We start from the raw sequence: 14,384 nt of genomic DNA, 5'->3' as shown, positions 1-14,384 counted from the left end.
GGGGGAAATCCACCGTGGTGGGGCAATGGCGCCAGAAGTGGTGGGGGGGCCAGGTGGAGGGGGTTTGTTTTGACGCGCCATACGTGCCCACGTACTACTTGCGACGCATTGGACACAAAGAAAAAGTCGACCGCTGCGTCGACATTTTTAATAAAATAATAATTTAAATAATTACTGAAACGTGTAGAATAGCTTAAGAATAAGTAGATAAAAATAATTACACTTTAGTAAGGGACAAGTGGTCTCGCGGACTGAGTGAATTTTGCATGGGCTGCGAATATGGAGATCTCGAGCTCAAATCCCACAATCACTTTTAGGATTTTCTCCGGGCCTAGTACTTTTCATCGAGTTAATCAGTTAATCGGCAAACTGAATCAGGCCTCCAAAGATTAATTCGAGTGAAATTTTGAATTAATTCTCCTCCCACACAATTGATTACCATTAAATATATATATTGTCTGTTTTAACATGTTGCATTTTTGCTAAAATTTATGACTCAGCACGTGTTGTTGGCAACTTGTTGTCATATTGCTCTTTATGTTAGTGATAAACCGTTGACAGCAAACACACAACAAATTGTCGGCAACACATGTTGAATTGTGTCATGTCAAACTAAAGACAAATGCCTGACTCACCTTGTTCTAAATTTGCTGAAAACTCAAGCGTTTTGTTTTCGGCAACATAACAGCAAAAACGCAGACAGGTGGCTATTAGGGGATGTACAATGACACTTGGTGAGAATAAAATATGGAGATAAGAATAAAAAGAAAAATAATTGTATATTGTGTCGGTAGATTTTTTTCATCTCTCCACGAACGAAAACTGCACATGTACGGGCTTGATAAAATGAATCGATTCTGAACTTTACAAACAATAAACTTTAATTCTTTACAGTTAATAATACAACGAAAAAAGACTTCGCGGTTAGAGATATGCGATCGGTTATACGGCTGTTGCTTGAAAGTCCTGCTCTCTGTAGGTGTTTACATCTTATATATTATCGACAGCGCTATTGATCGAATATTCTGGCGTCGATTTATCGCACATATCGAACGGCGCGAGCAAGTCCTCAACATCTCGCCCATCAATTAATTGCCGATTAATTGATTCCCCAATTGCTTAATTTTAGTCGTCGAGGGGCATCTTACACAATTTTGTAATCGGTCGCTTAGTAATACTGGTGTCCAGCTTGACGCTTACAACTCGGGCCTTGTCATCGACACCCGGATGAAGAGCAATTACTCTACCGAGTTTCTGTCTCAAAGGCGGGGTGTTCTCGTTAACAATTAAAACTATATCGTCGATTGCTAAGTTTCTTTTGCTGTGTTGTCCATTTACATTTGCTTTGCAATGACGTCAAATACTCATTCCAAACACTACATTCCATTGCTTCTAAAAACTAATTGCCACCTACTTAATTAGGTGGCAATTAGTTGATTAGGTGGCACCTACTTAATCTATTAATGGGAGTATCAATCAGATTGATATCTGGCAAGTTTGTTAACGGCTGGCCAATTAAAAACTGCGCGGGGGTGAGTGGCTGTAAATCATTTGGACTTGACGGTAATAGACGCAGAGGTCTAGAATTTAGATACGCTTCAATCTGAATCAGAACAGTGCTAAGCTCTTCAAACGTAAGCTGAGTTTCTCCAACGATTTTCTTTAAATGATACTTGCACGATTTTATTCCTGCTTCCACCATAAGTCATTCATATGAGGAGCATGAAGAGGAATAAAATTCCACTGAATATTCTTAGCCGTGCAATACTTATTTACTAACTTTGAAAACGCGCCCCTAACGGCCTCGTATAATTTATTGAGTTCATTGTTTGCACCTACAAAATTAGTAGCATTATTGCTGTATATTTTCTGTGGATGACCGCGTCTTCCTACAAACCGACGCAATGCACTCAGAAATGCATCTGCAGTCAAATCGCTGACTGCTTCCAAATGAACAGCTTTTGTCGCAAGACATAAATAGCGCAAGACATAAATATATTTGTTCGTTCTTTGTTCTCAGTCCTTGCTCACTAGCGTGGTAATCGGACCCGCGTAATCGATTCCGACGATGGCGAACACCCGATGGCAAGCTACTCTATCTGAGAGTAACATTCCCATAATCTGATTCAATGGTTTAGGATTGTTTCTAAAACATGTTATGCACTTGCAAATTATCTTGCGAGCTATATTGCGACCGTTCAACGGCCAATATCTCTCACGAATCGAGAAGAGTAAAGCTTGTGGATCCGCATGCAGCATTCTTTGATGCTCTTTTTCAAAAACAACATGGTAAGTCGACTCTTAGCAAGCAATAAAATAGGATGCTTCTTATTATAATTCAACGCGGATTTCTGCAACCTGCCGCCCATCCTGAGGATTCCGCTGCTGTCAACAAACGGAGTCATACCCGCGAGAGCACTGCTCGGTTTCAGACGATCGCCGCTGGACAGTTCATGTAACTCTTTTGTAAAGAATTCTCTTTGACAATGTTTGATTAATTTTACATGTGCTGTGTCTAACTCCCGTATTGGCAAGGTTTCATAGATACGATTCGAAAATTTGCGTCTTGAATTCAAAATAAATCGATGACACCAAGCTATTATTCTTTCAACCATCGTCAATGACGAAAATTTTGACAATATTTCTTTTATTACGGAACCAGACGCGATTTATTAGAACTCGAGTTTCTTTCTTTTGTTCAGATCGTACAATCTCTAACTCTTGATGCGAAAGCTCAAAAAATTGAGGCTGACATTGCAGTTGTGAATTGATATTCGAAAGCCAAGGTGAACCTGACCACTGCAATGAATCCGCGCGCAAATCATTGAAGCTGGTTTCTCGCGAAATCAAGTCAACGGGTTTTTCTCTCTTTGCAACGTGTCTCCAATGATTAGCCAGTAAAATTGATTGTATTTTGCTGACTCTATGCGAGACAAACGGTTTTTGTTGACCCACATCACCGGCTATCCAAGCGAGAACAATCGTTGAATTGCTCCATGCATAAATGCGGTGAATCTTAATAGGTGATGATTCAAGGATCAACTGCACTAGGTTAACTAATATCATCGCTCCACACAACTCGAGTCGCGGAATCGTTGGTTTCTTGATCGGAGCTACACGCGACGCACTTGGCGCACAGTAATCTCGAAACAACCTGATTTTTCCTGTTTATTGCTTGAACATATATACAGGCACCGTAGGCTTGATCAGAAGCATCGCAAAATGCATGTAAGTTAATGTACAATGGGTCCGAACATCCTATTACTTGCTTGGGTATCCGCATCGCACAAAATGCCGTCAAGTCTCGCGCATAATCCGACCATATCTACATCTACATATCTACAGGCAAGTCGTCCAATTCCATTCGAGATTCAACTGCCATGCGCGTTGCATAATTAACTTAGCTTTAACTACCATTAGACTTGCCAATCCCAAAGGATCAAATAATTTTGAAATAGACGACAGCACATGTCGCTTTGTTCGCGCATCAGGCACAGCGGCCGAATCAAACTGAAAGGTATCTGATTTAAGCACTCATTGAAGACCTAAGGTTTTCCTAATATCTCGCTTGTCAGTTATAGTCTGAAAATCACTTCTGTCGCTGTTATCTATAACCCGAACAACTTCTCGGTATAATTTGATCGCCATTTATGCAACTCGAATTGACCTAACTGTAATAATTTTAGTAACTCGTTTATCAATTGCTTCGCTTCCATAATATTGTCTACTCCCGTTAAAATATCGTCTACATATAAATCTCTTAAAACCGTTCGCGATGCGTGTGAATAGTGATTTTCAGCTTTACTTGCTAATTGTTGCATGCTTTTTACAGCTAAAAAAGTGCATATGATTGTCCGTACGTGACAGTATTCAACCTATAATCTCGTATTGGCTCGTCTGACAATAAACGCCATAGAATTTGCTGATCTCGGTCGCAATCATGAACGAGAATCTGTCTACATCTTTTGCAAATCGGCGGTTATTACCACAGAATGTATTCGAAATTGTAATATAATATTAATTATTGGATCCTGCAATGTGGCACCGACCATCTCTGTATCGTTCAATGACAAACCAGAACTAGTCTTGCACGAAGCATCGAACACAACTCGAAGCCTCGTGCTAACGGCCGAATCTCGCCATACTCCATGGTGAAGTAAATAAACAGCGTAATTTGTTGTTGTTATTGGGACAACTGTCACATGATTTAAATTGATATATTCGCGCATAAACTTCATGTACAATTTTTTAAATAACTCATTGCTTCTAAATTGTTGCTCTAAATATAACAATCGTTTCTCAGCCGTTATCTGAGATTCACCGAGCTTATTCTTATTATCGCGAAAGGGCAACCGAACGATAAATCTTCCGTCAACATCTCGCACGTGAGTTCTTGTAAACATGTTTTCACATGCTTGTTCCTCACTTAACAACACTGTTTCGCGATTCAAACATTCCTCAATTTCTCAGAATCTTGCCATAGACTCGTTTAATGAAGATTGCGTTCTCAGGCAAACTACGAGATTTGATTTGTGTGGGGTAATGCTTTGAATCGGGACTGGATCAGAAATAATTCAATCGAATTTTGTATTATGTAACGTTGGCATGTCAATTCCAAGCTCTTTGTAGGCTCTAGTAGACTCAAGAAAAACTCACGTCGAGCAACATATCGATTTGACTCAAGTGAAAATATTTTGGATTGGCTAATTTAACAGTATCTGTTATCGCAAAATCTCTCGCATTAATAGCGATAGAAGGCAGATCTCGGGTGATTTGCGGCACAACAAAACAAGACGCGGACAACCGATAATCCGTTACTCGCGACTTTATTGTAATGCGACAACCTCGAGTTATTGTGCATGCTAAATTATTTATTCCAGTAATCTTTTCCTGGGTTAGTGTTCACAGTTTTGGCTTCCTTACAGCATGCTAAAGCAGTGAAAGGGATGCGCACAATAGTAACGAGTTCTAATTGCATAAACTCGCTGCTGTTGGGCGCATCCCTTCTACCGCTTTAGCATGCTGTAAGGAAGCCAAAATTGTGAACACTGTCCTGGATCTTCCTTGGTTTAATATTCAATTTGGCGCAAGCTGTGCTGGTTATAAAATTTGCTTTGCTGACACTATCGAGTAATACACGGATAGGTTGACTAAATTTGCTAGAATTTTTAACATTTATTAATGCTGTTGACATTAGAGTTTGACCAAAACGCGTGCGTCCGGAAATATGATGTACAGACAGATTGACGCTCAAATCGATATTCCGAACAGAAGACCGGCCAAGTGGTCTCGCGGCCTGAGTGCAGGGGCTGCGAACCTGGAGGTCCCGAGTTCGAATCTGCTTACCATCTAAGGATTTTTTCCGGGCCGGTCCCTTTCAACCAAGTTTATTGGTTGATCGGCGAACGTAATCGGGCCTCCAATAATTAATTCGGGTGTATTCCCGAATTAATTCCCCTCCCACAAGGCGATCTGAGTCACAACACCTTGAGCACGAACCCGACACAGATAGGCACGCCCACTGTGAAAGACGGCCGTGTATCGCGTGGTTGTAGTCCCCACTGCACATCCCCTCTCCTCTCGGGAAAAAAACGAGAGCATAGAGTAACAAAAAAATCAGAGAAGATAATGTGTGTCATATAGCCAACAAAACCGTGCAGGTGGCTGAAAGGCACGTTAAATACCCGAAAGAAAAAAAAAGATATTTCGAACAATTTCTTCCGCAACGGATTTTGCCTTGGAAACCGCGAGAACCTCGACGCATAAATCCCTTTTTTCCGCATGACACAAAGTGTTGTGTATTTCCAAACACACTCTGCAAGAACTCGCTTTACATGTACCAACAAAATAATTCGATCGATTTTTAAACAATTGTAACAAAGTTTCAGTCGCTTTAGTAATTCAACTCGCTCCGGTATTGAAAGACGCAAAAATTTTTCACATGAATATATGAAGTGAGCTCCCTTGCACACGTAGCAACGTCCTGCAGCGTAGCTAGACTGACCGATGTATTTCCTGGCCTGTCCTTCAATGTTCTCATGTTGTCACTATAATCAGTCCTTCCGACCTTAGATCCGCTTCCCTTGAAATCTGAATGTTCCTGGTTTCTTGATTTGCCCAATCACATAATGAGTTTACCGTAACGCTTTGTTTACTCTCCATGCTCTCCTCCCAATGACGACGAGTAATCCGGTCCAACCTTTCTTCCATCATGTAGAGCACCAAAAAATCTCACCACGGCTCGACAGCAGAGTCTCCCGATTTCACAATTCGCAAATGCTTGCGAAAGTGATCGATTAAATCCTGAATTGCAACGGCTGACTCTCTTTCAACCTTGAGGGCCTCAAATAGACATTGTCGTCGTTTTAATGTCTTCTCGTTTTCGTAATGGCCCTTCAACAGCGTTTATGCCAATTTGTAATTTGTTGCTGATATCTCTACAGATTCTATGACCCTTGCGGCGCTTCTTGACAACGCACCAGCCAAATAGATATTTTTTGACCGCTGATAACTTACTGTTGTGAATCAAGGTCGTGAAGGCATCGGAAAACTGTTTCCAGTTCTGCAGTTTACCCGAAAAACTCGGCAATGTAATATCGATAATTTGACCTTGGTTTCAACAAGAGAGACGCGTGGCGTGCTCGTAGCACTTAATGTTCTAATTAATTCGGTTTGTTGTTCGAGCGCACGCGCAATCGAGTCGCTAGCACTTGCAGTCGTTGCTGTGATCGCCGTCGGTTCCGTCTTCGCAATAGTCTTCTTCAAAAATACCTTGAGCTCAATATATCGACCATTGAACTCATCCTCCTCTTGCTGATCCTCCGCAAGGAGTTCATCTTCCTTAACGGCACTCAACAATTGTAATTCTTCGAACTCCTGATAGTTCTTTTTCAACTTGTTTGCATATATAGTGAGCGTCTCCACATCAGTAGCTACTCGTTTATTGAGCACGTTTTCCGCAAATCTACGAATATTCGTTTGCTTAGCTTTAGCATATCGTCTCCTTTTCCGTATGCCATTGCAGTCGTCATTCATGTTGCTTGTTTAGCACCTTGATCGTTTGCCTTGCCACGAACACAACTTCCAAATCCCGGCACAATATCACCGAATTCACGCACAATTGAACTCTCCGGTAAAACAATCCGGCTTGAAGGACCATGTACGGGCTTGATAAAATGAATCGAATTCTGAATCTTACAAACAATAAACTTTAATTCTTCACAGTTAATAATACAACGAAAAAAGACTTCGCGATTAAAGATATGCGATTGGTTATACGGCTGTTACTCGAATGCCCTGCTCTCTGTAGGTGTTTAAATCTTATATGTTATCGACAGCGCTATTGATCGAATATTCTGACGTCGACTTATCGCACATATTGAACGGCGCGAGCAAGTTCTCAACAGCACGGTTATTCTATCGCCAAGCGTAAAAAGTAGTCAAGTGAATATAATTTTTAGTAATACGCTTTTATAAACTTTTTAACGATATAGACAGGTATTTATATAAGTTATAACAGCTCTGTATTTAATCTTCACTTTACTATGATACAGTTTTGGACGTACAGTGGAAAATCGCTTGTTCTTTTTTTCGAACAATTTTATTTATTTAAAAGCTGGCTTGTTGTAATATCATAACAATTGCGAGCAGAACTCATAAGAGAGATGGTATGGAGCGAACGTAGATCAGTTGAGTTTGACGACTTCTCTAGTTTTGTTATGAGTCACACGACAGATAAGCGCAATGACGTGAGTGCGCGACAAACATACGTGCTTGTGTGAAACGCACCCGTCTTCCGGCCACCGGAAAAGGTCATGAAGAACATTAGTATATTGCGACCCTATCCTCTGCTTGCGTTTGCTCACAAATCCTAAACGCATTTCCCACCGAGATATCCCTTTGTCTCGATTACTTCAGCGGAAGCCTTTGATTTGAGAGATGAACGACGTGATTCAAACGTAAACGCTGTGCGCACCTCCATGCGACAACGAGAGAGTAAGATAAGTGCTAATGTCCTGATTATCACGCGCGAATAAAACTTTGCAACGGATCCGCTCGAAAAAACAGCATTGAAATTGCCAACATATATAAGAACGCCGTGTAAAAACAATTAAAGAGCAAAAATGGTACATTTTTAAGTGCAAAAGCTAAACTAAATTTTTATAGTAAAAAAATATGTATATGCGACATAAAATAAATATAGCAAATTGACCTTTTAACATTTTTCTTGAAAAATACAATAATAATGATATATTTTTTTATATGCGACGAACATAGGTCTGTTTTTTTTTTTTTTTTATTGAGTAAGCATTAGGAACGTTCTGTATATTTTTTCCGGCTGAACTTCTGAAAGGAGAACTGACCTGAGAGAAGCGACTTGTTTTTGCAACAAGATAGGATTTTGTAATTTAGAGATAGTCGAGCTTTACGAGATAGAAGTTTATTGGTTTACGTTTATTTTTATCTTACCGATTGATTTTACCTCAAAACTAAATATTTTATTTCATCTCCGAAAACTAGAAAATATTATGATGTTTTTTTTGTATAAATACAATGTAAGATACAGGAGCCAGGTGTTTGTGCGAATATATATATGTATATATATTTTTAAAATATATATACAGGGTGAAAACTAAGAAAATATGAATAAGGTCATAAGAGCCGTTTTTGCAGTTTTGTTATTCATATTTTCTTAGTTTAGACTTCAGAGTCCTTAGTTTCTTTAATTTAATATTTTTTTAATTGTTAAAGAATTGTTAAATGTTTCTTTAATTGTTAATATATACAGGGTGTCCCTAAATTAAATGTCAATACTTCGAGAACGTGTAGAGAATTGAACTAAAAAGAGAAGTCTTTTAGAAATTTACTCGTTTTTATTTAAACTAAAGGCCGATACGAGCATTAAAATACAGGTTGGTCGTGTATAATAAGTTGTCTTTATTCAATAAATATAGACGTTTCGGTCACACAATTTTGGACCTTCTTCAGTATGAAAATTAAGTGATTTGTGGATATCCAGTTTTTCAAAGAAATTGCGCTGGTAATTCCAAAATAGATGGTGATGAAGTGAAAGAAAGAGTTAATCCTGAAATCCGTAGAACGCTTCATTGCAGCCAGCGTGAAAAAATCAATCAATCGCTCGTGAAATAGTCAAAAATATTTAAACTAAAGGCCGATACGAGCATTAAAATACAGGTTGGTCGTGTATAATAAGTTGTCTTTATTCAATAAATATAGACGTTTCGGTCACACAATTTTGGACCTTCTTCAGTATGAAAATTAAGTGATTTGTGGATATCCAGTTTTTCAAAGAAATTGCGCTGGTAATTCCTGAAGAAGGTCCAAAATTGTGTGACCGAAACGTCTATATTTATTGAATAAAGACAACTTATTATACACGACCAACCTGTATTTTAATGCTCGTATCGGCCTTTAGTTTAAATATTTTTGACTATTTCACGAGCGATTGATTGATTTTTACTCGTTTTTGCTTTATTTTGGAGAAACTCGCAAAAAATAATTCATATTTATATATTTTTTAATTATATTTATTTATTTATTTATTCTTACTATTTATTACTTATTTATTCATGTCAAAAATATTGGGTAATTATTTAAAAAGCGGATTTTCTCACCGATTTCAATGAGCTTGAAATATGCTGTTAAGGACGTTATTTTGAACAACTTTTTCCTATACATATTACCGCCACTCGGCTTTAGTTTTCGAGTTATAAACAAAAGAAGTTTCATAATTGAATACTAGTTTTCCAACATTGTATCGATTTCTCAAGTTAATATGTTCTTTGTATGACACGTGTAGAGGGGCTCTGCCCCTCCCTTTGCTTCACCTTCGAGGAAAAATAGGAAACAATTCCTGATTAAGTGTCGCTAAAACCCACGTATACAGAGTGTCTCAGAATTGGTGTAACATATCTTGTAGACAGGTAGAAGGAGTAAAACTGAGTCGATAAGTCCTATACCATTTTGCTAGATTCGCAATAGTTACCGAAATCTTAATTAACAAAGATCCGCACATAAGCATCGGGTTATCTTACGCGCGTAGGATAGCCCGATGCACGCTTATTCGCTGATCTTTGTTAATTAAGATCTCGGTAACTATTGCGAATCTAGCAAACTGGTATAGGACTTTTTGACTCAGTTTTACTGTTTCTATCTGTCTACGAGAGATGTTACACCAATTTTGAGATATCCTGTATACTATTGACATGAAGCGACATGTAATCGGAAGTCGTTTCCTATTTTTCTTTAAAGAAGGAGCAGGGGAAGGGGTGGAGCCCTTCTCTCTGCGGGGGGGGGACACAGCCTCCTTTCCCCACACGCTTACAACTTTAATTGGCGAATTCTTAAAAAGATTGTGTAATGTTAAATAGTTTGTCTTAGATATTGAATAAATTTACAATAAATCCTCGTTTTCGATACCAAGTCAATTTGCCAACTAAACAGTTTTGTTTGTATCATACATTATCACACACAAATAGTTGAAGGAGAAGCTTTGCCCCATCCTCTTCACCCTCTCACCGTCTACACGTGTGCGATAATGTGTGATAAAATCAAAATATGTACTTCAGATATCGATACAATGGTGGAAAACAAGTATTTAATTATTAGAAACTTCTTTTGTTTATAAGGTTAGGTTAGGTTAGTACCCTTATAAACCTTATAGCCGTATAACAGTATACTTATAACAGTATACTGTTTAGAAGTCGAAAACTAAAACATAAGATATATTAAATTATAAAATTTGCTCGCAATATTAACAATAAGTATAGAAATAGAAAAATATATAACAAGGTATTTTTCGAACTTTTAATGGATCTTAAAAATTTATTTAGAGACANAATGCAAATAAAACGCAAATAAAATTCAAATAAAATTGAACATTTAACAAATGACAAACGTTTTGGCCCTACTTGAGCCCTCTTCAGTGTACAAAGATAAATATAAATATAAATAGAAGTAATCACGTCATATCACAAAAGTTCGCAAGAAGATGGAAATTGAAAAGAAAAGATGATAGATCTTACATTAGAAGTCCATGGTAGGTTGTATAATGTTTGACTTCCTGAAAAGGTCATGTAGAGAGAGAGAGAGGAGTAAATAGTCGCACACAATATACAAGTTAAAGTAAAAACGTTTTGAAACTTACATATCCAAAGTCAAGATCTAACGATGAACAGAGAGTAAAAGCAACAACTTATATAACAGACTCCCCACCAACTAACAGTAAAGTCAAAGTAAAACGGTTACGTTAAATTTAAATTTTGGAAGATTTTATTGAGTCAAGTAAGTTAAAATAAGAATGGTGAAGTAAATTCGTGTCGTTAATTAGATTTAAACCAAGTGTCTGTTCCTTAATATGTATAGTCTCAGAAATTAGTCTTTTAAAAACATTACGTTCATAGTCTAAAATTTGAGTATTGTCCCAATCGAAAATATGATTAAAATCAAGTCTATGTTTTGAAATTACAGACAGCTGTGAGGAGGTTTTATTAATGTCATTTTTGTGTTCTTTTAATCGTGTTTTTAGTTGCCTTTTGGTCTGTCCAACGTAAGATGCACAACAATTCATACAAGAAATTTTATAAATAATGTTCCAAATAAATAATAATTCAATAGGGCGATATTGAGCTAGTGCCGGATGTTGTGCAGAAATGAAGTAGACAAATTCTATTATGAGAGACGTTTCGACTTTTTATTTTTTAAGTCCTTATCAATCTATAAATTTACAATTAATTTGGATTACAAAAGTATAATTACAATGTATATACAGATTTTGATTTAATTATTACGTACCAAGTTTAAGAATATTGCCGAAAGTAATTCACATTAAGTGGTCAGTAAATAAAATATTGGATCTTTGATAATACAAGTGTTGTTCGGCGTGTAGTTTGTAACAGACTGCCGATTCGAATCAAATGTGTGAGAACTCCATCTATGTATTATTGTAATTTTCATTCTGAGATATTATTCTGAGATATTATTAATATACGGTAAAACAATCAAGTTCCTGTGAACTGGAGTGTGAGAGCTTGTATTAAAAGAGTTGTTGAGTTTCTTAAAAATGAATTTTTTAATTCTAGTATTAATGTTGTTAAAAATGAAATCAAGAGAATAACCATTGTTAAGTAAAACTTCAATGATAAAAATAAAATTTTTAGTATGGAAATCAGGATGTGACAACAAGATAGCTTTATCAATTAAACTAAAAACAGTGCCTTTTTTGTGGCATAAAGGATGGTGAGAGAAAAATGACAAAAATTCCAGAGAAAGTCTTTTTGTGAAACCAATCTATTTTTAATTTTCGGTCCACAATATGGATAGTTAAATCTAAAAAATTTTTCATTCACGAATTCATAAAGGACACAGAATCTAACATTAAAAACTATGATATCAAATTAAAAGCAAAAATCAGAAATTGTGTAATTCCGAAACTACAAAGTGTTTTTTACAAAACATTTAATATTTCTAACGATGATAAAAAAATGTTATCTATTTATAAATCGAGTATTTCATATATGAGACGACATACTGAAATAATTTTTACGCGAGCTGATAAAGGCAATATTACTGTAACTATGAATAAAAACGATTACATTACTAAAATGAGGACTCTCTTAAACGATAAAAATACTCATAGTATTGTGAAACAAAATCCTGTTAAAAAAATTGAATCTAATCTCTCTGAGATTTTAAAACGTTGGTTGACACGAGGCTACATAGATAATAAGACACTTTATTGTCTAAGATCTAGTGACGCTCTTTTGCCTAAGGCTTATGGCCTACCAAAAATCCATAAAAAAGACACACCATTGAGGATTATTGTTTCTTTCATCAACAGCCCTTTATACTCTTTCGCTTCTTTTTTACACGAAATTATTTTGAAGAGTCTCCCTTTAGCTAGAAGTAATATCGTTAATAGTTTTAAACTGTATGAACACCTTTCTAATTTTAACCTTGCTAATGACGAAGTTTTATGTTCATTGGATGTCGTCTCTTTGTTTACTAATGTTCCCACTGATTTGGCTATCAATGGTCTAAAAAACAGATGGTCTTACATCTCAAAAAATACGAATATCCCGTTGGACGAATTTTTAAATGCAATTACTTTTATTCTTTCTTCCTCATTTTTTACGTTTGACGATGTCATCTACAGACACACCTTAAACCCCTATGGGCTCTCCATTATCTCCTTTAATAGCTGATATTGTTATGCAGGATATCGAGAATAAAGTCTTATATAACTTTAATTCAATTCCGTTCTATTTTCGTTATGTAGATGACATCGTTTTAGCAGCTCCAACTCATAGTATTAATAAGATTGTATCGCTGTTTAATACATACCATGACAGAATAAAATTTACAGTCGAATTGGAAGATAACCATTGCATAAACTTTTTAGATTTAACTATCCATATTGTGGACCGAAAATTAAAAATAGATTAGTTTCACAAAGACTTTCTCTGGAATTTTTGTCATTTCTCTCTCACCATCCTTTATGCCACAAAAAAGGCACTGTTTTTAGTTTAATTGATAAAGCTATCTTGTTGTCACATCCTGATTTCCATACTAAAAATATTACTTTTATTATTGAAGTTTTACTTAACAAAATATCCTCTTGATTACATTTTTAACAACATTAATACTAGAATTAAAAAACTCATCTTTAAAAAACTCAACAACTCTTTTAATACAAGCTCTCACACTCCAGTTGACAGAAACTTGATTGTTTTACCGTATATTAATAATATCTCAGAATGTATCAGTAATGTTTTTAACAAAGAAGAGGTTATCATAGGCTACAAATGTCTTAACAGACTAAATGTAATTATCAAAGTACACAAAAACTCTACAAAACATGACTCGAAAAACAACATTATTTATAAAATTTCTTGTATGAATTGTTGTGCATCTTACGTTGGACAGACCAAAAGGCAACTAAAAACACGATTAAAAGAACACAAAAATGACATTAATAAAACCTCCTCACAGCTGTCTGTAATTTCAAAACATAGACTTGATTTTAATCATATTTTCGATTGGGACAATACTCAAATTTTAGACTATGAACGTAATGTTTTTAAAAGACTAATTTCTGAGACTATACATATTAAGGAACAGACACTTGGTTTAAATCTAATTAACGACACGAATTTACTTCACCATTCTTATTTTAACTTACTTGACTCAATAAAATCTTCCAAAATTTAAATTTAACGTAACCGTTTTACTTTGACTTTACTGTTAGTTGGTGGGGAGTCTGTTATATAAGTTGTTGCTTTTACTCTCTGTTCATCGTTAGATCTTGACTTTGGATATGTAAGTTTCAAAACGTTTTTACTTTAACTTGTATATTGTGTGCGACT

General features: G+C 36.2%; 1 protein-coding gene across 1 annotated transcript; it reads right to left on the bottom strand.

Annotated features, from left to right (window-relative positions):
* Positions 1-3,956: 3,956 nt before the first annotated feature.
* On the bottom strand, positions 3,957-4,403 carry LOC109861887. The gene has a single exon (XM_020441727.1). It carries the CDS (start codon positions 4,401-4,403, stop codon positions 3,957-3,959), a length of 447 nt encoding a protein of 148 aa, XP_020297316.1.
* Between the last annotated feature and the right edge of the window lie 9,981 nt (positions 4,404-14,384).

Source organism: Pseudomyrmex gracilis, unplaced genomic scaffold (genome assembly GCF_002006095.1).
Source record: "Pseudomyrmex gracilis isolate BER0280 unplaced genomic scaffold, ASM200609v1 scaffold_1121, whole genome shotgun sequence".
Taxonomy (NCBI): domain Eukaryota; kingdom Metazoa; phylum Arthropoda; class Insecta; order Hymenoptera; family Formicidae; genus Pseudomyrmex; species Pseudomyrmex gracilis.
This window is presented reverse-complemented; position numbering and strand designations above follow the sequence as displayed.

What these genes read in the sequence shown, in the direction of transcription:
- LOC109861887 (XM_020441727.1), bottom strand. Translation starts at nt 4,403, where the DNA reads ATGTTTACAAGAACTCACGTGCGAGATGTTGACGGAAGATTTATCGTT.